Source organism: Oenanthe melanoleuca, chromosome 6 (genome assembly GCF_029582105.1).
Source record: "Oenanthe melanoleuca isolate GR-GAL-2019-014 chromosome 6, OMel1.0, whole genome shotgun sequence".
Lineage (NCBI taxonomy): Eukaryota > Metazoa > Chordata > Aves > Passeriformes > Muscicapidae > Oenanthe > Oenanthe melanoleuca.
In genome coordinates this window covers 30,831,046-30,852,578 of record NC_079340.1, presented here as the reverse complement: position 1 = coordinate 30,852,578, position 21,533 = coordinate 30,831,046, and the positions used below count along the sequence as shown (strand labels likewise).

At 42.3% G+C, this 21,533-nt stretch overlaps 1 protein-coding gene across 1 annotated transcript in view; it reads right to left on the bottom strand.

The window, feature by feature from the left end:
- Window positions 1-20,357, bottom strand: part of DMBT1 (deleted in malignant brain tumors 1) — a 39,870-nt gene extending 19,513 nt beyond the window's left edge. Inside the window, exons 1-16 of the mRNA XM_056495657.1 lie at window positions 20,279-20,357; window positions 17,048-17,086; window positions 16,679-16,696; window positions 16,150-16,452; window positions 15,765-15,794; window positions 15,332-15,382; window positions 14,473-14,626; window positions 14,150-14,364; window positions 13,361-13,390; window positions 12,793-12,943; window positions 12,221-12,432; window positions 11,813-11,985; window positions 10,844-11,232; window positions 10,016-10,299; window positions 1,915-2,037; window positions 111-161 (exon numbers count right to left, since the gene is read on the bottom strand). Coding sequence (XP_056351632.1) covers window positions 111-161; window positions 1,915-2,037; window positions 10,016-10,299; window positions 10,844-11,232; window positions 11,813-11,985; window positions 12,221-12,432; window positions 12,793-12,943; window positions 13,361-13,390; window positions 14,150-14,364; window positions 14,473-14,626; window positions 15,332-15,382; window positions 15,765-15,794; window positions 16,150-16,452; window positions 16,679-16,696; window positions 17,048-17,086; window positions 20,279-20,342 — 2,287 coding nt within the window. The 5' untranslated portion in view covers window positions 20,343-20,357. The remainder of the gene's footprint in view (window positions 1-110; window positions 162-1,914; window positions 2,038-10,015; window positions 10,300-10,843; window positions 11,233-11,812; window positions 11,986-12,220; window positions 12,433-12,792; window positions 12,944-13,360; window positions 13,391-14,149; window positions 14,365-14,472; window positions 14,627-15,331; window positions 15,383-15,764; window positions 15,795-16,149; window positions 16,453-16,678; window positions 16,697-17,047; window positions 17,087-20,278) is intronic.
- Window positions 20,358-21,533: the final 1,176 nt, after the last annotated feature.

Genomic DNA, 21,533 nt, shown 5'->3' with positions numbered 1-21,533 from the left:
TTTTACACCTTCTTCTATCTCCATGGAGGAAATCAACCCCCAAATTCTGAAGCACTTATTGTTTCTGCAAAAAATGGCAGCAAGGAAACCCCGGAGAAATTCAGACTCACCTGGAGTAGCAGAGTCAGTGAGGCTGAGTATGTTTGTGGCATCAGTGGCATCTGCAGAGGTGGAAGAGAAAGAAATAAGTGAGGCCCTGTTGGATGAAGTAGGATGGCCATGTTTCTCCCTGTGCTGGATATGTTGCTGCCACCCTGTCACATGGGAGTTGGAGAAATTGGGGGTGTCAGCCAGGGTGCTTTTTCATGGTTGGCTCAACCCATAACATAACCCAGAACTCATCTCCAGCACACTGAATTCCAGCCAACAAGGATCACAAACAGGCACCTTCCCTTGGCAGGGCCTTGGTCTACAAGTTTCAAGTCATCAATATAGTCACTCTTGGCTTCAGTATGATGTACTTTTCCTGGGCTCTGAGTATTTTTAGTGGCAATTCTCAGTAAGTGTTTGCTAGGAAGGGGCAAAATTTGCTGGAAGGTCAATAAACCAAGTATTGAAGCCTTACTCTTAACCAAACAAAGTTAACTACTCAAAGTTTGACTAATATACAATATTTGTGGAACTCCCTTAAATCTGTGCTTCTTATTTGAAATACCACTGTGCTTTCAGTTGTTTACAAAAACAGGTTTATCTGTAAAATTAAACAAGTGGTAAAAAAAAACAAAACAAAAACAAAGAAAACTTGCATAAATATATTTTTGATTTTAATGCAAAAAGAAATCAGTGACATGCTTAGTCAGGGTCCATGATCTGATACAGCATTTCACAAGTGCTGTGTCTTTCTCAAGCCTTTTTTATCTAAGTAGCACACACAAATTATTTGATAATTCCCAGACATATAGAAAGTGACTTTATACGGTGGGACAGATATCTGACCCTTTTGGTTTCTTTGTTCTATGATTTCCTTGGTTTAAATGTCTCTTATTCTGATTTCCTTGGATTAGTTTTCATTTCTCTGTTTTCTATTTGTATAATTCAATCATTTTGAACTCTCTTTTTGAAAGCACACTCTATCACAAATATTCCCAGGGATATAACAGGCATTATTTTCTTATTTATAGCTTAAAAAAACAGTGAACAAAGAGGTGTCTGAGTCATAAGAAATTCCTAGCAGGAGCATAAGACTTTAGATATCTTCTGTGAAAGAGGGGTGAGAGTCATACCTTTTTTGTTGAATTTGTTGGTTTTTTAGCTCTTTAAAAAAATACTGATAGTGTTTAGAAAGTCCTCAGCAATACTAAATATTGGTTTCTGAGGAAACTGTTTTGTATTTGCATATGTGCAGACTGGGTTATTACAGTCTCCAGGTTTTTATTCCACATGACTGAAAGCCCCAAGTTAGTAAAATGCACATACCTGAGGCTTCCTGATGCCCTACAACACAGCAACTGTGTCTTTCTGTTACACTCTCATTAAATTAAATGCAAGTGTGCAACTGCAAAAAGTATTTGCATTTGCAAATGCAAGTGTGCATTTGCAAGGTGGAATTTGAAGTATTATAATGCAAATATGCATTGCAGCCAAAGAAACTATAATGCCTCATAATTCCATGCTGAAAACCATGGATTCATAAAAACAAAGTCTCTTCAGTCTTTCGTGTCAGAATTATTTTTAAATTTGGTTCAAACTTAGCTACAAGACACTACTGCAAAACAATTATAATTTCATCATGCTAAATTCAACAAAAAAAATTACTTCATTGTGATTTTGATTGGTTCATATTTTTAATAAGACAACCATTAGATGTTATCTAATTTCAGTCTGTCTTCTAATCTTTGCAAAGGGTTGATCAGACTGGCCTGTGAGTGCCACATATTGACCCAGTGCAGTGAAGTAACACACCCTTTTTCCTACCTTTTTGGGAAGAATATGTTGTGTGTAGGTTAGGTGAGATGGCATCCAGGAGTGCTGCATTTAGGAGGAATAACCACAGCAAGTCCCTGGTGGCATCCATCTGGTCAAGAGATCCCAGTAAAACTGAGCATTAGATTTTATACTCTGCACTGGTAAAAGAGGGGGGCCCCCAAGGTCAGCATGGCCCATGCTATGTCTGATATATTATGCAATATTTTTTATGATTACCTGATCTTTACAGAAGGATTACATAGGAGTGGTAAAGTTTTCATTTCCTCCATAATTTGTGTTGCTAGGGAAAAAAAGTCACTGTGTGCCAGTCAAACCCAGGATATGCCCCTATTATAAATTATCTTAACTGTATGTGCAGCCCCAGAGTTACCTTTGGAACCAGACTGGTGAATATACGTGTTTCTTTGCCTCAGACATCCCAATTTTATTTATTTATTGCTAATAGGTAATTGCTTGATTACGCAGACTGTAACGTATTCCAGGGTGAGGCAACAATTTCATAGCAGGTTTTCTGATAAATTCTTCAGCAGAGAGACCTGGTGTCATAAATGTTTGTATTTTAATTCCTCATTTGAAAGTGTGGGTTTCCCTGCTGTTTGTACAAAAAAAGCACATAATAAATGGGATTAAGTCAGGAATCAAAAGTAAATTCATGCCAATTTTTTGTAATACACCATAAGTGGACCTCACCTGCAGACCTCTGTTGAGCTTGCTCTGCTGTACCACTGTCTCCCCTCAGATGCATCTGCCAGCAGGACTCCCTTCAATCCCTTGAATAACACACTTTATAAAACAGAAAAGAAGGATGAATTGAAATCAAAAGGCCTGTGGAGCTGGTTTCCTTGGTTGTTTTTTGTGACTCTTAATGGAGTTATAGATGACTTGGGAACATGACAGCCCCCAGTCCTGTCTGCTGGGGTTATTATATTGCATTTCTACTGTTTCTGCTCACCTGATGAGGAGAAAGGGAGGTCATCCAGAAACAGGCCTGCTGTTGGTTAATATTCTTTTCATTACATCCCATCCAGGCTGTATCTCTCTGTTTATTTTGGCTACGAGACCAGCTAAAACCAAACTGCAATAGTTGGACATAACTCAGTATTTCTGCTGGTGTATTCCAACCTTCCTTCTGTAGGAAAGCACAGCTTGGGTCTAGAACAAGGGGAATAATGAGTGTTCTTCCTGCAAAGGTTCACAGTGCCCGAATAGAGGGAAGAAAGACAAAAGGCCAGAGTCCAGAAACAGAATCAGAAGCTGTTAAAGCCATTACTGAGAAGAGCAAACAAACTGAAGGACAATGGTAAATACAACCGATTGTACTCACATATTAATAAAGAAATGGAAGCCTGAACATTGCTATTCACAGCTCTACTGCTCCTGACTGCCTGACAAGAGCAAAAACAATACTGTGCGCTCAGTGGAGTGATCACTGTCATTGGGAGGGAATCATGAGGTCAATCCTGCTTCAAAATTCTTGAAAAATGAGCAAGATTCATCTCAGTGGTGCCTGGTGGCAGGTTGAGAAGCAATGGGCATGAACAGAAGTACAATAAACTCAACCTAAGGAAAGAGAATTCCACTGTGAGACTAGACAAGCAGTGGAATAGGTTGCCCTATTTTACAGCAATTTTACAGATTTCTCAATTCTTCAAGATATTCACACCAACAGGGCACAGTCCTGAGCACCTTGTTTCCTTGAGCCCTGCTTTGAGCAAGGGGATGTACTTGAGGATCTCCAGAACGTCCAGCCACAGCTGCTTTGAGACAGCTGTGAACATTTTCTGTGAGCAGAAAATTAAGGGGTAATATCAAGAAGTTTCAACAATTGAGAAGGATTAAATGCACAGTTTTTAAATTTATCCACAATAATTAAGTCTGCTAGCAAAGTTCATGAACACATGAACATGTCAGGCTACTTCCTGGGTCTCACCAGTTTTACTAGGCGCATTTCTGGCACTTCCAGTAAATGTTTTTTAATTTATATGAGGACATACACCTTAATAACAGGCACATTTGATTTGTAGAGCCTAAAATTCCAATATAATCTACAAAACATACTTCAGATTATCTGTCTTATCTTTTGCACACACTGAGATCAGAGCAGCAGGAAGTTTAATGCAAAACAAAGGACCATAAAATTCTGCAAAAACTGTGAGTTATGAGACTGCATTCCTGGTAGCAGATCATCAATCCATTGCTGTTCTCACATCAGGAATAAAAGAAACTTTTGGCTGAGCTCTCTACTACTTATCAGCAAGATAAAATATATGGGATCAAATTTGTTCCTTCTTGAGACACAGGAAATCTTAAGACATTTGTCTAAGAATATCAGCCTCAAATAATGCATAATCTTTTTTTTTTCAGAGGTCTGTTGCTTGCTGGAATAAGTGTTCAATAAATTATACTGTTATAGTTAAAAACCAAATGTTTTTAATGCAATTTCCGTCAAAAATGAAGTTTCAAAGTGTTGAATTTTTCAGTCACAGTTGTCATTTTTAGTGCCTCTTAGAGCTGTAAAACACTATAGAAAGCTCTGCTATGTTCATTGATCAATCATTTTCTTTCAGTTTAACAAAGGAATAAGGATACAATAATACTCTGTGCTATAGATCTGTGGACTGGTTTTCTGTCATATGCTTCTTGCAGAAGGGAGCTTGAACAAAATTGATCTCTTTGTGTCTGCTCAGGAATGCTCTGCAGGACTCCAATTCCTGTATCTGTCCCTATTCATTTTGTGTTGTACCAGATGGGCCATACCCTGACAGGGGAGCACCCAGCAATCACACTTTACTCTTAGTCTCCCTTGCTTCATCCCCACAAAAGGAAAAATGTTCAGTATTAAGTCTAAGAAAGTGGCAAAAATGAATATTAAAAACTTATGAAAAGCCATGTGCAGGTGAAATCAATCTCTGCACCACCTGTGCCTGTGTCTGACTTTTGGGTGGTGTCCTGGGTCTCATGTTCTCAAAACCCCTTGTATGAACAGACCAGTACTTCCCTTGACATGACACACATGCATTTTTGTCACATAATGAATGAATTTCCCCCACAGTCAGAACTGCCTGTATTGGAAGGTTTTCTGGGAGAGAGTGTGAGAATAACCTTGGTGACCTTATTGGGCCATATCTGCTCCTGCCTTAAGTGACCCTGCAGCTGAGAATGTCTTGCTCAACTTTTATGACACTTTAAAGCTGATACAAACTGATAAACTTCAAAGTCCTTCTCCAGAAAGCTAAAACTGGCCTTATATACAGCATTCTGTCTAAATGCTTTTACCAATTCTGTCTCTTTCCAAGAATGTGTTTTTATGTCTGCCCTTAGCCAGCCTCATTATTTCTTTCTTTGTTCTAACAACTTGATAAGAATTATATATTTTTGAAGCCTTTTAATGACCCATGAACTTTGAAAATATATTTGAAACTAATTCTTTGGCCACAATATTATATCTTTGTCAAGGATTTGTGTTTATCCTATATACCTCCCAGAAATTATCAAAATTAAAAAGAAATTATCTAAAGAAATTCTCCTTCTGGTTAAACACAGAAATGCAAGGAAAAAGCTGAATTAAACTACTTTTGAAATAATAAATTGCATTTACTTGGAATGTTAATGTATTAAAAGAAAAATTGTTATTAAATTTCTGTATGTATAGTGTTCAAGGATATTCAAATGCTAATACAGTAAGAATTCCTTTCTGTGATATGGCTATAGTATCACGTCCCATTAATACTTGTGTTACTTTGTGCAGAGAAACACTTGTGGTCCTAAAGGAAAGAAGAACCACATCAAATTTATGTAATATTCTTCATCCTAAAGAAGCCAACTGCACTAAAGGTCTTGATTCCTAAACATACAAGTCTATGTTTCTCACCAAGGGTGGTTTTGACAATTTCCCCACTCAGCCCAGCTTGTGCAAAGTCTTCCCAGAGGTTCCCTGGACAGCAGATGTCTACATGTGCTGCTCTATGCTTTGTCTCTTCTAGGAATTTTTTCTTTCAAAGCTTAAAAACCAGAAAAAACCCCAAAGAGCCAAAATGAAAAAGCCAGGCTTACTAATTTTTTATTTTCTGTGATCAAGGCCCCAGTAATTTACAACTTTTGCATAAGAAATGGGTGCATTGCTTTTGTCATTAAGTAGATTTTTGTTTGTATCTATCACAAATCTTTAAATGTATTAATACTTTTTGCATATTTTCCTGCACTAATCAAAGATCTAAAAGCATCAAGCAGTTTATCTTAGGAATGTGCAGTTTCAATAATTAAAATCTGCACCAGAGAAAAAATTACCAATGAACAAAAGAAATTTCTTCCTATCTGCCATCCAGTACTCAGTGCAACACAATCTAGTTTTCTGAGCTGCATGTCTTATTTTCTCTGAATCACACATGCAGCAAGATAGGAAACAAAGTGTAGTATGTGCCATTTCCTTTCACATTTTGCTTTTTTTCCTCACCTAACTGAGCAGAAAACTTCTGCCAGTGTGCTTTTTATGGTGTGAGGGATGATATACATCTGATCATCTGAGGCAGCAGTATTTACTGAATGAGTGGGCAATGACAACTGTAAAATATCTCACCTTACCTCCCACATTACAAGGCACTCTATAACAATTCATAGACAGGGAAGAGAAGTTAGTTAATTTTGCCACATTAAATGAAACCAGTTTTACATGTACATTGCTGTATTAAATGTTGCATTATGGCAAATAGGCATTGGCATTTAACTGTGAGCCAAGAGAAACTATTAAAATTAAATATTTGAATTAGCAAATGTTTAAATAAGCTATGTGCATAACTTTTCTACTATGACTAGTCTCCCAAATTCTTTGCAACCACTGGGGCAGTTAAGTGTTTGCCTTAACCTCTGCATGATTAGGCCTCCAATACACTTCTTGAAATCAGTCCTGATGATATTTGCTGAAACACTCACTGCTCAAGTGAAGCTCTCAGTTTATAAATTTCACAATGACACTGCATATTGAGGGCAAACATACCTCAGCCTCCACACTGGAAAACTCCCCAAACCAAGCCAGGCTGTGCCACACCCTCCTGCACAGTGCACAGCCTGGCACAACTGGGGCATGGCCACGCCTTGCCAAGCAGCAGGTTCTGTTCTTTACCACTCAAAGACAGAGATGAGGTCTGCCTGCTGGGCTCCACGCTGTGTTTGCTGTTAAATAAGTAACCAGGAATTGGTGTGAAGAGCAGAGCCTAGAAGCTGGCTGCACCATAATTCATGGGCAGGCACTGGCTGCAGTACCTGCCTGCCAAGTGCTCATAGCCTGCTGGAGCAAGCTGGCAAGGCTTGCTTGCCTAAGCCAGGCACTTCAGCAAACACCTCTTTGTTAGAAAAGATGTATTTTGTATTGGTCTATTCATCTAAATATAATGGAAAGAGTAAAAGGGGAAAAGGTGGTGGAGACATCTTAAAATGAGAGGATATAAAATATATTTTTATGGCTTCCATTGATATTCAGGTGTATTAGACTGACTTCAAGCTCAACAAATATGGTCCCAGAACAGATCAGATCCATAGAAATGTTCAAAGTACTCTGAAAAGATTCTGCATTGTGTTTGCAAGTTAGAATTTCAAACATCTCATCTCATCTCATCTCATCTCATCTCATCTCATCTCATCTCATCTCATCTCATCTCATCTCATCTCATCTCATCTCATGCTATAGTCTATCCTCATCCCTGATCTATGTGCTTTTCTTGAGGATTTCACTGTGCTGCAGCTCTGGCTTTGGTGTTCCCTGGTCCACATGAATACAGGAACACAATGAATCTACTCTGTCCTGTCATAAGGATGGGTGAGTCATCCCTTCACTAAGAAAAAGACAATAGCCATTATTCCTTTGTTCTCTTTGTAGCTGTCACCCTACAGTGTAGCAAGATTGGTGTAGTTTTGAAGCAAGCACTTGAGCTAAGAATAATAATAACATGGGCTATTACTGAAGTGACCAGCAGCCTTGAAAGGGAAATAAATGCTAGCACAAGCCTTTTCAAATAAGATGTGGTGGAGCACTTCAGGGAAGCATGGTTAAAAAAAGAAAATGTGAGAGTAGATATAATTTATTAATAATCATCATTTGCATTTACTAAGAGCACTATAATGAGTACACCATTTGCCCTAAAAACTTAAGATTTTATGTAGAGTTGGAAAAGACTTATTATACATAGCCAAGAAATGGTGAGGAGAACTTCAGACCTTAATGCAAACATGACAGTGCAAATATCTCTTTGGGGGCATTGATATATTTTCTATTCATTCACCAGTATTTAATGGAGGGGGAAATTATAGAAATGTAGGGTTTTGCTGCAAGTTTGTAGGTTGTAGTTGCATGATGACAGAAACTCATCAGAAACCATTAGCTACTCCACTAACTTAAGTCACAAATACTGAATCCTTGTGTGTCATTAAACTTTCATCCAGTTCAGTCCTCAGCCCATGCTATCTCCCAGCCCTTTTCCTCCTTTTCAGTCTTCCACTGAAAAATTTCCTCTGGCTGTGGTGCAGTTACTTTATCACAGTGACTCACAAAAAGGGAAAGGCACTGAAGTCTGATCCAAGGTTTTTTACTCTTGGGAAGTTTTGAACACATTTCCAGCTCCCACTCCTTATGAAACATGTGGTCCAGACCCTTCCCCAGCTCCTTTGCCCTTCTCTGGACATGCTCCTGCACCTCAGTGACATTTTGCAGTGAGGGGCTGAAAACAGAATCCAGGATTTGAGGCACCAGCAGTGCTGGTTCCCTGTACATGCCACATGATGGCACTCAGGATGACAGATGTGAGGTGTTATAGACATAAGGTGTGCTGATCTCACAGCAGATCTGGCTGTATTTTTCACTGGCAGAATCAAGATAACCATCTTGAGAAGTTGGAATTTATGGCTGATGTACCATAATTAAATAAGAGAGCCTAATATTACAGGGTGGCAACCAGTTCGAGGGTTGTTAAACTTTCCCTGGTCTTTTGGCTTCCTTCAATGTTGAGTTGTTATGTCAAGCCCACCACTTTTCATGAAGTGAGCCTCCACCAAGGAAAGCCTGTCAGGCTTGGATTTTATTCTTGAATCATCAATAAAATTACTCAGTGAAAAGAAATTGCTCAATCCACGAAATTTCTCAGACAATGTGACCAGGTGTTTAGCAAGGTTTACATAATCTGGTGTGGAATTACTTTCTTCATTTTCTGCTTCAAGAGAAACCCATCCAGAGTGAAAACAGTGACTGAAGGGAGACCTCATCATGGTCTTCAACTTCCTCATGAGAGGAAGTGAGGGACAGCACCAATCTCTGGTGGCCAGTGACAGGACTCAAGGGCATGGCCTGAAGTAGTGTCAGGGAGATTTAGGTTGGATCTCAGAGAAAGGTTCTTCCCCCAGAGGTGCTGGCACTGCCAGGCTACCCAGGGAATGGGCACAGCACCAAGACTGCCAGAGCTCCAGGATTTTGGACAAAGCTCCCAGGGATACCCAAGGTGGGATTGTTGGGGTGTCTGTGCAGGGACAGGAGCTGGGCTGATGATCCCTGTGGATCCCTTCCAACTCAGGATATTCTGTGAACTGCCAGGGGCTGACACCAAAAAATGTAACTATCACAGGAAACATCAGATGGAACAGCAGCTGAATTCATATTTTCCTGGATGACAAAAGAATTCAGCTCTGAGGGAGCTGAAAGACCTGATCGTGCGTTATCCCTCATTGTGTTATGTCCAAACAAAAAAATACTGGAAAATACTATTCTAGACTAACAGATTTCTTGCACTCTAATAAATCCAGACTTGGGTGTATATTAATAAACTTGTTTCTAGAACCTAAACTGCAATTTCAGCATTTCAGTTTTACCATTAAGAAAGCAAACAACAAACAGAAAGCTTGAAGAGCACAAATTTCACTCCCCATACAACTGCTGAGGTAGCATTTTTGTTATATGGGGATGACTAATGTAAAGTGGGATTAACAGGCATGAGTCAGTAAGCACATTCCTAAAATTTATTCTAGAATTTCTTGTAATCTAGCAACATAATTTCTTCCAGAATTCAATTGGCATTTAAAGATGCTGTCTGTCAGAGGAGACAGTTTTATTCAGATCCATAATTATTCCCCTTCTCAGAACCAGGTTCCCAGAGCTGTATTGGGCCAGCAACAACAATCACACTTTCTTCGTCAGAGTTTGCCTCTCTCTTGTACCTTTGAACACAGCCTTGGTGGCATCTGGAAGAATAGTCAAAGGCCCTGCACACCACCAGCTCACACTGCAGGTAAACCTCTGGATTGCTCCGAACAAACTGGAAGGCATTGAATTTAAACCGGAGGGTGTGTCTGTAGGGTGAGTAATATGAAGAATAGGTAGGATCTTTAACACATCTAAAAAGAAACAAAAAAACCCTCTCATGAATACATGCTGCAATAAGTAATTTACATGCAATAAAACATATGACATGAGAAGTGATTTTTAAACATCATGAAAACAGTTCAGAAAGCTGCAAGTGGGAAAACCAAAATGCCTTTCTTTGGCAGAATTGAACCACATTGCCTTTCCTCAGCCTATTGTGTGCCTGATACATGGTGTTTGTATGATTCTGTGAAGGTAAATTTACCTTACCTGAGGTATGTCACTCTTACCTTTTCAATAATAATAATAATAATCATCATCATCCATTGTGAACTGGCCATAGCCATTTTGCCTACTTGTTATTTTTAGCCATGGAATGTGTGTGTGTGTGTGTGTGTGTGAGATATTTTGGGTCAGTCCATCCCCTTTTTCCCAGTAAACCCTGGATGCTCCTGTCCATTAATTAATTAGAAGTTGTCATTAATGTGTTACATTCCATTAAATTAAAAAAAATTAATAAGAGATACAGGAGTTTGAAGGCAGTTGTATCTGCAATTGTAATGCATAAGAACTCACCCATTCTTGATTATAGCATAAGATCTTGTTGTAAAATTCTGGCGAGTGGGAGACGCCACACAAGTGTCCAGAAACAGCTCCAGTGATGGATCAGAGCTGTGCAGGGAAGCTTCCAGGTACAAATTCTGGTTGATGCTGACATGGTAGGGTGAGTCGTACACTGGCCGTGAGAAGCTTGAAGAGTCATAAAATGTGAGGTTTACATCGTATCTCTCATACTGGGTTTCATTGACTTCAAAATTATCATCTGCGATATACATCGTTTTTGCCCACGTGTTCTGGAGCATCTTGCAGTTGACATGCAAGAGAAGATTTCTATTTCTTGTGATTAATGTACCAGAAGAGGACCCTCTAATAATGTTGGAATATCTGATTGTGTCGTTGTTTCCCTGTTTGGCACATAAAATAAAATGCAAAATTAATTCATATATTGCTATTATAAACTTTACTGTATCCTTACATTGTAAAAACATTATTCCCCAGAAAGTCTGATGTGGAAATGTCTGCATCAAGTAATTTCTGTTCTCAAGATAAGAATCTGTAATCTTCATGTGATATTCAGTGCCCACGTACAACTTTAAGTACGTGAAGGTTCAGCACATTATTTAAACTGAAATCTGGCTACAACATTATTAGTCTTATTTAGTGAAAGCTTTAAAACCTTTTTAACTCTCACACTCAGCCTGGGACCTTGAAAATGCCAAGTATTTGTATCTTTCCAGAGCTTGTTCATTTGGAGATTGATAACAGGCTGTAAGGGAATGCTCTGTTAGCAGAGGCAGGAAATGCAAGTGCAAATAAACCTTATCCTTCAGGAGACAGGGAGACAGCCCATAATCACCAGGATACTTCCAGTCCCTGCAAATCCCAGGTAGATTTCAACTTGTGCTGATTTTCAAAGCATCTTCTTCTGTTTGGATTTTTATACCTCCCATTATTTGCCCACTTTGTTGAAGTGTTCAGTCCTACCTCTCTGACAGTGCCACAGCGGGTGTATGGAATGTCAAACACCACATAATTTGATGTAATGTTGGGTGTGCAAAAGGGGTCGTTCAGGGTGAGGTTCCAAGCAGAGTAGCCGTGGGACTGAAGGAAGTATCTGCTCACAACCACGTGCATGTAGTCTGGCAAGCACAGCAGTGCTAGTGGATGGCAAAGAAAATATGTTACAAGCTCAGTGAAGTGACCAAAAAAGGTTGGAAGTAGTGGATTAAATAAACACTATCTTTTGCAGAAGCAGCTGACAGAAGGAGTTCAGAATCCAAAGCATGGACTTGAATCTGCGTGAAAACGCTACAGATCTAATTTAAAATAACATTAACAAGATTAACAATTAGGAAATAATTGAAGAACATGTTTGTGCTTTAAAGAACTTACTGGTGCTGTCATCAGCTGGAGTGGAATAATAGCTGGCCTGAAACCCTCTGTATGTGATTCGGGAGTTACTGTGAAAGCGGACGGTCAGCAGGTTGGAGGACGACGTGTACGAGTGGTAATAACCAGAACAAATCTTCCCAAGGAGGGGAGAGCTGTGCAGGGGCCCATCATAGATTTCCACATAGTCAGAGAGGCATCTGCCACCTTCCATCCTGGGGAGCAACAAAACTATTAATTTAATGGTTTAAACAATTTAATTTTGTTTTTCTGTTCTTTGTTTTTTTGTTTGCTTGTTGGTTTGGATTTTCAGTCAGATTAACTCATTATAGCAGAAGAATACATTTGATTGATATGGCTGTCAAATCTTTGGAACAAAAACTACAGCCTCCAATTTCTGTCTCAGTAGATGCCAGCCACATTTTTGACTTAATAAGCAAAAATGAATGCATTTTTCCTCTCCAGATGTACTAACAGCTTTGATAAAGATCCTTGAAATCAATCAAGCTTTTGATAGTAAGTCCAAGTTGTCAGTCCCATATATTCATCTTCCCAAGTAATAAATTCTTACTTACTGAATATCTCTAAATACAAGTGTAACAAGGAAGTTGCTCTTCACTTGTATTTCCCACACACAGTTGGCATTGTTTGGATAATTCCTGGGGTAAAATGGACTCTGTATGGTACCAGATGAAGAGGAAAATGAGCCACCACAAGAATAATATTCTGCAGAAAAAAATACAAGAAGAAAAAGATATATAAGCACATTTAGGATTGAGTTTGGAATATGTCTGTGTGAAGTTTATGTCTAAATGTAGAGATAGTGACTTCTATCAGCTTCAGTGGCCTCGCCATTAGGTTCATATAGATCTGAATGCAGGTTAGGAGATGCTAATCACATTGAAAGATTTGATAATGCCGATCTGCAGTGCCTGCACTAGCAGGACACAAATATTTGCCACAGAACTGCACACTTTTTGAGGCTGGAATTCTGGAGGTCGGCTATTCCTTGAAAGAGGAACCCCCTATTACAATTGTTGATGACCAAAGGGAAGAGGGAAAAAAATTTAAATAATTTTGTTTTAAACAAAGAACGATGATAAATATCCAGTTCAAAAACTTACCCAAGTCCTTCAAACCTACCTGAGGTTGTCTGGTCCAAAGTAGTGGGAGCTGTAGAGAGAGAGCAGCAGGTGAAAACTCCTCATTTTGCCTAAGAGAAACAGCCCTGTGGGGGTCACCCTTCCCCAGAAGGGCTCCTGAAGTGACACTGAAACACCAGACCCACAGTCACCACCTGGACACATGGCAGGTCCCCGTTTGGCTGCACCTCCAAGCCTTCCCCCTCCACCCACCAGCCCAGGGTGCAGCTTGTGTTCTGCATGTTCTGCTCCCATCAGCAGGGCCTTGAGCTCCTTTGTTAATGGTCAGCAGCGTGGGACAGAGTGAACACTCAGCCTGTTTGCTGGTGGCACCAAGCTGGGAGGAGGGGATGGTCAAGCAGATCATCCAGAGGGAACCTGGCACTGCAGACAGAGAGCAGCACCAGCCTTGCTCCTCCCCAGCTCCTCAGCTGCCAAAAGGAGGCCACTGTGGCTGAGCACATCAGCTCTCTTTATTTTGGGAAAACAAGAAGTAGCCTTTGGCCTCTGCAGCAATGAGTGTGCCCTGGCAATTCCTCTGCCTACAGCATAGGCCAGGAAAACGATGACAGCTCACTGGCAGCGCTGGGGGAGGTGTAGAAAGTCAGAAACACTGTCAGGCAGCAGCTTCATGGCCATCCTATCCTGAAAAATGCCCTTGAGCCAGGATGCCTCTAAGCGAGGCCAGAGGGTCTGGATGTTTACAAGGTGTTGAGAGCCACCAGAAGCTCTTTGTGATTGAGTTTGAGCTTCTACCCTGGCGAAGAGTGAAGGACAGCTCTAGTCTTACCCACGGTGCTATTGAAGTCAAGAAATGAGGAGTAGAAGGCGTGGAAGCCTCTCCCGGTGACGCTGCCATCGCTGCGGAACAGGACGGTGAGCTGGCTCCCCGAGGAGTTGAAGACGCGATGGTTGTCCCTGCAGACCAGGCCCAGGCGCCAGGCCTGCGGCGAGCCTCCATCGAACACCTCGATGGCGTCGTAGGAGCAGCTGCTGCCCTCCAGCCTGAGGGAGAGGAGGATCTGCCTGCAGCACAGCCTGCAGGGCCCTGTTCCCAGCTCACCCCAGAGGCTGCCGAGGCCCTGAGCCCGCAGGCAGGCCTGGCGCACTCACTCCACGTCCGTGAACTGCAGCTGGATCCTGCGGGCCCGGTCCCGCAGCCGGATGCGCCACACGCAGCGCGAGTTGTCGGGGTAGGAGCCGGGGTAGCCCGGGCTCTGGATGGTGCCAGACAATGCCTGGAGTAAGCCACCACAGGAGAAGTACCCTGAGGAGAAGAGCAGAATGGGCAGAGAGCTCTTATCCCGTCACCAGAGTCTGTCAGAGAAGGGCATGGCCCCACCAAGGAGGCTCTGCCACAGCCTCACAGAGACCCTCCCTGCTGGGCACCCCAAAGCATCACCCCTGCATCCCCCCAGCCCAGGGCATGGGTTGTGCTCAGCTCACACAGTAACCCAAATCCATGGGGTTTGCTGTCCAGTGGGACACCTGGGGAAGGAGATAATCAGAGCCCTTAACTCCTCTGGACCTAAATGTGGTCAGTGACAGAGGGAAAGTTGAGCTGGAGGTACCTGGTGCTGCAGGGAGAAATCAGCAGGGTTGACTCCCAGCATTTTTCCTGAGAGATCCAACCTGCTGGGAGTCAACTCTCTCCAAAAGCTCTTTCCAATGGTGCCCAGTGAGGCAACAAGAGACCATGGACACAAACTGAACATAGGAGGTTTCCTCTGAATATCAGGAGCCACTTTGTGAGGGTGACTGAGCCCAGACACAGGTTGCCCACGAAGGTGGGAAATAGCCAAAAGTCCTCTGGATATGGTCTTGGGAAGCCAGTTCTGGCAGATCCTGCTTTTAGCCAGGGGGTAGGACCAGATGTACTCCAGATATCCCTTCCAGCCTCACCATCCTGAGATTCTGTGATGTGTAACTGAGGGTAGAAGCAAGCCCAACCTCATAGCTCCTCTGGACATACCTGGTGTAGTCCATGACCACCTGGGGAGCATCGGTCCGGAGACAGCTGGTTCTGCAGGAAGAGAACAGCAGGTGAGCAAGCAGTGCTCTGCCTGAGAGGATCATCCTGCTGAGAGTCCCCCCTCTCCAATGGGAACCCCACTAAACCCCAATTAACGCCAAAGCCCACAGTCAGCACTGCAATGTGGCAGGACTGAGATGGCTGCAGTGCCAACTGCACCAGCACTTGCTCAAACATCCCCACTGCAGCACCATGAAGACCAGTGCCAAACCTCTCCCACAGAAGAAGTGGCTGCTCAGTCTCAAAGAATCCCAAGCAATCTCCCTGAATGCTAGGGACATTGGCCAGGTGCTTTAAGTGCAGCCTACACGGAGCACCCCAGAGAAAGAAAACCCCATGGCAAAGCCATATATAAACAGAAATCTCTAGTTACCTGCTGATGGAGACACTGCTATTCCCGAGTCTGGAAGGAGAAAACCAGAGGGTGTGAGGCACTAGGACTGCTTGTCTTCCCTTAGAGCATGTATTTAATTTCATGGAAAATTATGGACAGACCCACGGGAGGACGGGCTAACTAAAAACCATTCCTCTCCTCACACCCTGCTCTGTGCAGGAGTGATGCCCAAACCCCAGATTTCCCAGATACAGCCTGCAAACATGAGATTGATGTCCCCTCTGAAATGCCACCCTCAATGTCAGAGATGTGGACCCACAACCTGCTGCTGCTCTGCTGAGCACGGAGCAAGGGCTGGACTCCATCCCACCTCTCTCCAGATAGATTTTCTTCAGGAAAACACCACCAAAACACAGACACCCACCTGAGCATACGACAGAAGCATCTCCATGGTGGCACACACTGTACTGGTAGTTGTAGGGGCACTCCCACACGTAGGTCTCGTAGCCCACACAGTTCACCTCAGTAATCATGTACGGGTACGAGTTGCTCGAGGGGAAGGAGTGTGTGGCTGAGAGAGGGTAGCCACAGCCCAGCTGCCTGCACACCACCTCGGCATCCTGCATGTCCCACAGGTAGCCACACACCTTCTCCCAGCCTCCAAAGTAGTAGATCTCCACGTTGCCTGCACACCGGTTGGGTCCCCTGCTCAGCCTCAGCTGCAGCTCTTTGAGAGACACAAACCCTCTGGTCAAGCCAGTGGTGCTCTGGGTCCAGGCAGTGACATCCCACATCCTCCCTGGGCATGGCTGCATCCTCCTGCAGCCCAGCCTAGGGCTGGCAGCCCCTTCTCAGCTCCCACACTGTGGGTTGGAGAGGCTGGAGCAGCAGGGGCAGGCATGTCCCATCCCTGTGCCCAGGGACATGACAAGAACCCTGGCAGAGAGACTCACCATCATATATGGGTGGAACTGTGGAGGAGAGCAAGCAGGGAAAAAACACACAGAGAACAAGAGAATTAGGACCAAGTCTTTGGGAGCTGTCAGTGCTCTGTACCCTTCCCACAGTTAGTCAAGGTCCCAATGGATGGCACAAGTGACAGATCTTTTTCTTTCCAACAAGGAGCCTGGTTGATGAAAGGCAAAGCCATCCCAAGATTCCTGCCTCACAAATAATTTACTTCTCATGTACATCCCTGTCCTCATCCTAAAGAAAATGTAGGCTTTTAAATTATACTAATTTATTCCCAAGAATAAATACTATGATGAAAACATAAATCTATCATTATTGTAAAAAGTATCGATCTGGTAAATTCTACTTACTAGTCGTGGGGTAAGCAGGTGGTGGATGAGTCCAAAAGTCTAAAGAAGAAAAGAATAGGATAGCATATGTGAAGGTCAGTAAGGCCAATTTGACATGAAACTTCCTCAAACTCTGTTCAGTCTCTAGGAATTTGCAACCAACGAAATTTAGACCCAGGAGATTTCTGTCTTAGTAAATCTCTGTAGTTTTTTCTTCCATTAACCATCGACACTCTTTGTGAGCCCACCAAAACCTGCAACTGGCCCCTTGAAGTGGGACTAGTTTTCTCAGGTTACCCAGCCCACTGAGCTAGAAGATGGGGATGGGGAGCAGGATGAAGCCCCCATAATCCAAGGGGAAATACTCAGTGACCTGCTACACCACTTGGATATTCACAAGTCTGTGGTGTTGGATGGGATCCACTTAAGGGAGCTGGGGGGGCTCAGCCTGGAGGAAAGAAGGCTCTGGGGGAATCTTATTGCTCCCTACACATACACTGAAAGGAGCTTGTAGCCAAGTAAGGAGTGATAGGACATAGCCCCAAGTCAGACTGGAGATAAGGGGAAATGCCTTCCTTGAAAGAACAGGCTGCCCAGGGCACTGGTGGAGTCACCGTCTCTGAATTGATTTAAAGGACATGCAAATGTGGCACATGTAGACATGTAAATGTCTGGGACTGCTGGGTTAATGGTTGAACTCGTTTATCTCATAGGTCTTTTTCAGCTGGAACTATTCTTTGATTTTATCTGCTGGTTTCACCTGAGCTCATCAGGAGTTGATGGCTCTATTACTGATAGGAGAATAGGCTGTGAAAAACTTCCTTCTCCCTTTCTCCAAATCAATAACAATGGAAGCCCCTGCAGAAATGAAGATGGCACAGAATATCTGGGAGATCATCAGAACAAGGCCAGTGACAAGGGAGGCTGCACATCTCAGTATTTTCGTCATGCACAGCTGCAAGTAAAAAGGGGGTCTCCAAAAGCTCCCTGTCCCAGGTTCTGCTCACATTCCCACCACATCTAAGCCACCTCTCATTCTCTTCCACTTCCAACACCACTGATTCCATCAGTACCACGCAGCCGGTGTCAATAATTGGGTCAAAGAAGGGTTTTCGCTGCTAGGGCTGATGGAAAGCCTCCAGGTGGCACCAAGAGATCAGAGGTGTCCCGCAGGACAGGGCTCTGGCACGCAGAGAAAGGGGATCTCTTTCTCGGTGTTTTTGGATCAGGCGACAGCACCAAATCTATAATCAGAATTAATAAAGGCATTTCATGTGGGTCCTGCTCTGTTCCTGTGTAGGTCACTTGAAAGCAGTCTACAAACCTGCATTCAGACAAAATTTGTCTGTTTAAACTGTGGATAACTTTGCTTTGGGCTTTCAGAGATACTCAGAAACTGCTGCATTTTTACAGTCTCCACTTTTAACCTGGCTTTATCACCCTCAGCTTTTAACCCAAGCAGTGATTTAATTAAGCTCTTCATTGCAGTGATGACTCATTCTTTCTGTGAGAGGAGCAACAAATATTCAATCATATGCTGTGTTTTAACTGCACATATGTGCTGCCATATGGGTTCTATATGGGTGCATTCAGCATCTGGGACTCCAGCCTGAAGGACACTCACCACCCTGGTGTGTTGGCTACCACTGGACTAGAGGAGTTTTCACCAGCCTAGAGAGAGAATATTTAGCAAGGCCAACTCTATAAACTGTACGTTTTTATATAACCTCAAAGTTATCCTTTGTTAGAGGCATTTTTGTTGGAGAATCTGCTAGTGTTAACATAAGAAAGAAAAACAAGGAAAAAACATGTTGAAGGAAGATTACATGAATTAAGTAATGAGGATGAGAAGTTTGCATACATAGGATCCCCTGGTGGCACTGGCAAAGGGATGTCAGTGGATTTGCAAGGGAGTGGATTAGCTCCAGCTACTCTTGGGGATAAAAATCCTGCTCTGTGTGAGAGGTGGGAACATGCCCTCACTAATATCATGATATTAGACCTGTGACAGTGGCTCTCAAACTCACAGTCTATGTGCTTGAAGTGATTTCTGGATGCAGAAGATCCTGATGGGGACAAGTGTCATTTATTCAGATATTAGGAAACTTTCCAATGTATCCCACTATGCTGCTCCTCAACCATGCAAGGCTTTAAATCTAAATTAGCTGGATGGTAATAAAAGGGTTAAACAGCAACTCGGTGTTTTCCAGCTGAACATCAACATCCCAGCTTAGTTTTCAGTATCACTAATTGCACCTCAAATATTTATGGAGGGAGCAAATAATGGGGGCATTAAAAACCTGAGCCTGGAAACAGCCCTGAATGTTATTTCATTCTGCTGTGTGAGTGCATGGAAAAGGAAAGAAGATTTTTGCTTTTAATCCATTAGTTCAAGTCAAGTTCATTCCAGAACTTTAGACCTGAAAGAGGAAGGGGTGGAAAGACAGCAGCTGTGGCAACACTTCTGATGTTTTTCCATCCCTGAATAGAGGATTCAACAGCAGCTGCTTTAAAAATAAAGGTTTTGTCTCTCCCAGCACCAAGCTGGCACACTGCTCAGTCAGGGAAGTCTCACCTGGAAAGGGGAAAAGTGTATTTTGAATACAAAAAGCCTATTTCATCCTTTTTGAAATATCCCCCCTCCCACCAGACCCACCAGTATTTTTATTGGTCCCCAAAGGGATGAAAGTGGCTGGGTAGAGCATTGGCTCTGCAACCAAATTAAATTACACTCCTAACAGGAATTAGCCTATGGGAAATTAGACTACTCAAAAAATACAGCAATTTCCATTATAATCTAATAATTATAATTATAATGGGGACAGGGGTATATGCCATACTTGTTTTATCTAGGGCACTGTTATGAAACACCAAAGAGTTAGATGTAACAACGTGTCTAATCAAATACAAATCCCACAGTTTTTATACCTCACTCTCTTTAAAATAAACATGTATTTAGTCCAGAAAATACTTATTAGTCTTTAAATCCTTTATCCCAATATAAAGGATCAAAAAATGTCATCATTGGCTTTGCAGTATATCCATTTTAATTTCCTTTACTAGGCTTTTTACAAAAAATAACATTCATTAAGCAGTTTTAATAAAATTGATTTGCTCAGCTTATAGTTTTGATCTGCCCATAGTTTTCAAAAGAACTGAACCATGTTGGTAAATCCTCTTTTACCTTTAAATCTCATCATTAGCCCAAGGTGAAATATAACTACAAAGGTGATTGGAAGTGAGGTTCTTTACCTGCATCCACCTGAATGTGAAGAATTATCATCACCATCCAAGACAAGATCCTGATGGCAGCCATCTCCTTGGAGCTCCTGATGCAGGAGGACACCAGAATTTATAGGCACAGTCACCAAGGGGTGCAGCTCAGCAGCCCAATCCCTGCTTTCTGTAGTTCAATACCACATTCCCCATTGCTCTCACTTCCCTGACTTCCATCACCACATGTTTGATTTGTAAACCAATATTTGCAGCTTCCTGGTTCTGCAAGAAGACAACACCTGATCCAGGGAAAGCAGAGATCAAAAGTGGTTGCAGTCACTTCTGTTTCTCCATCCCATCCCTCTTTGGCTGTGGAGTTCTCTTGCTGTCACTTATGTAACTTTTCCCTTTCTTGGATTTGTGCTGTATCTGAGCCAAAGCTGCTTTTTAGGCTGCAAAATGTGCTTTTGTTTTTGTGACTGAACATGTGGAAGAGTAGGACTATAGTGGGAAACAACCCAAGGGCTTATGGAAACCCTTTGTACTCTGTCCTAATAGATGTCACAAAAACATGCAGTAAAAGTGAGTGCATTCTTCTTTTTCTGTTCTCCCTCTGTTCATCCCTCAGTGTGCTCTATCCTCACCAGGCCAGCAAGACTCAGGATGTTTAAGCTATGCAAGTTCATAAAAAGTAATCTTTTGGCTTTTGCCACAAACTCAAGCTAAACTTCTGTGGCCATACACTCATCATTGTTAAACTGCACAAATCCTTTCCAGAGAACAAGGGCTCTAAGTCTGGAGATGGGGGCAAATATAGAAAATAAGTGAAAATTCATCCCAATTTCTTTATTTCTGAAGCTCTTAAGAGCTCCTGACACAACTGTCCCACTGGGACTTGCAACAGATTTAAGGTAGTAGATAAGTAAGGGCATCCCATGGAACTTACAATGGATTTTTATGAAGAGAAAATATCTCAGGTCATGATGAAGTTTCAGTAGATCCAAGTGCTCATTAAAGAACCAACATTTGCACAGCAAATTTGGCAATGTTTGAACACTATAAAAACCTCAGAATCACAGAACTACTTAGCCTGTAAGAGCCCCTGGTCCAAGCCTCAATTCAAAGTAGGATTATTTTCAAAGTTCAATCAATCTTTAAGAAGTCTCAGGATCTTAGTAATCTGTGTAACTCAGAAGTCAGCATTTTCTTTTCTAGAGACAATGTGCAAAAACATCCAGTAGATAAAAATTTGACATCCTGGTTGCTCCTGCTGTTAGTTTTGGGTTTATTA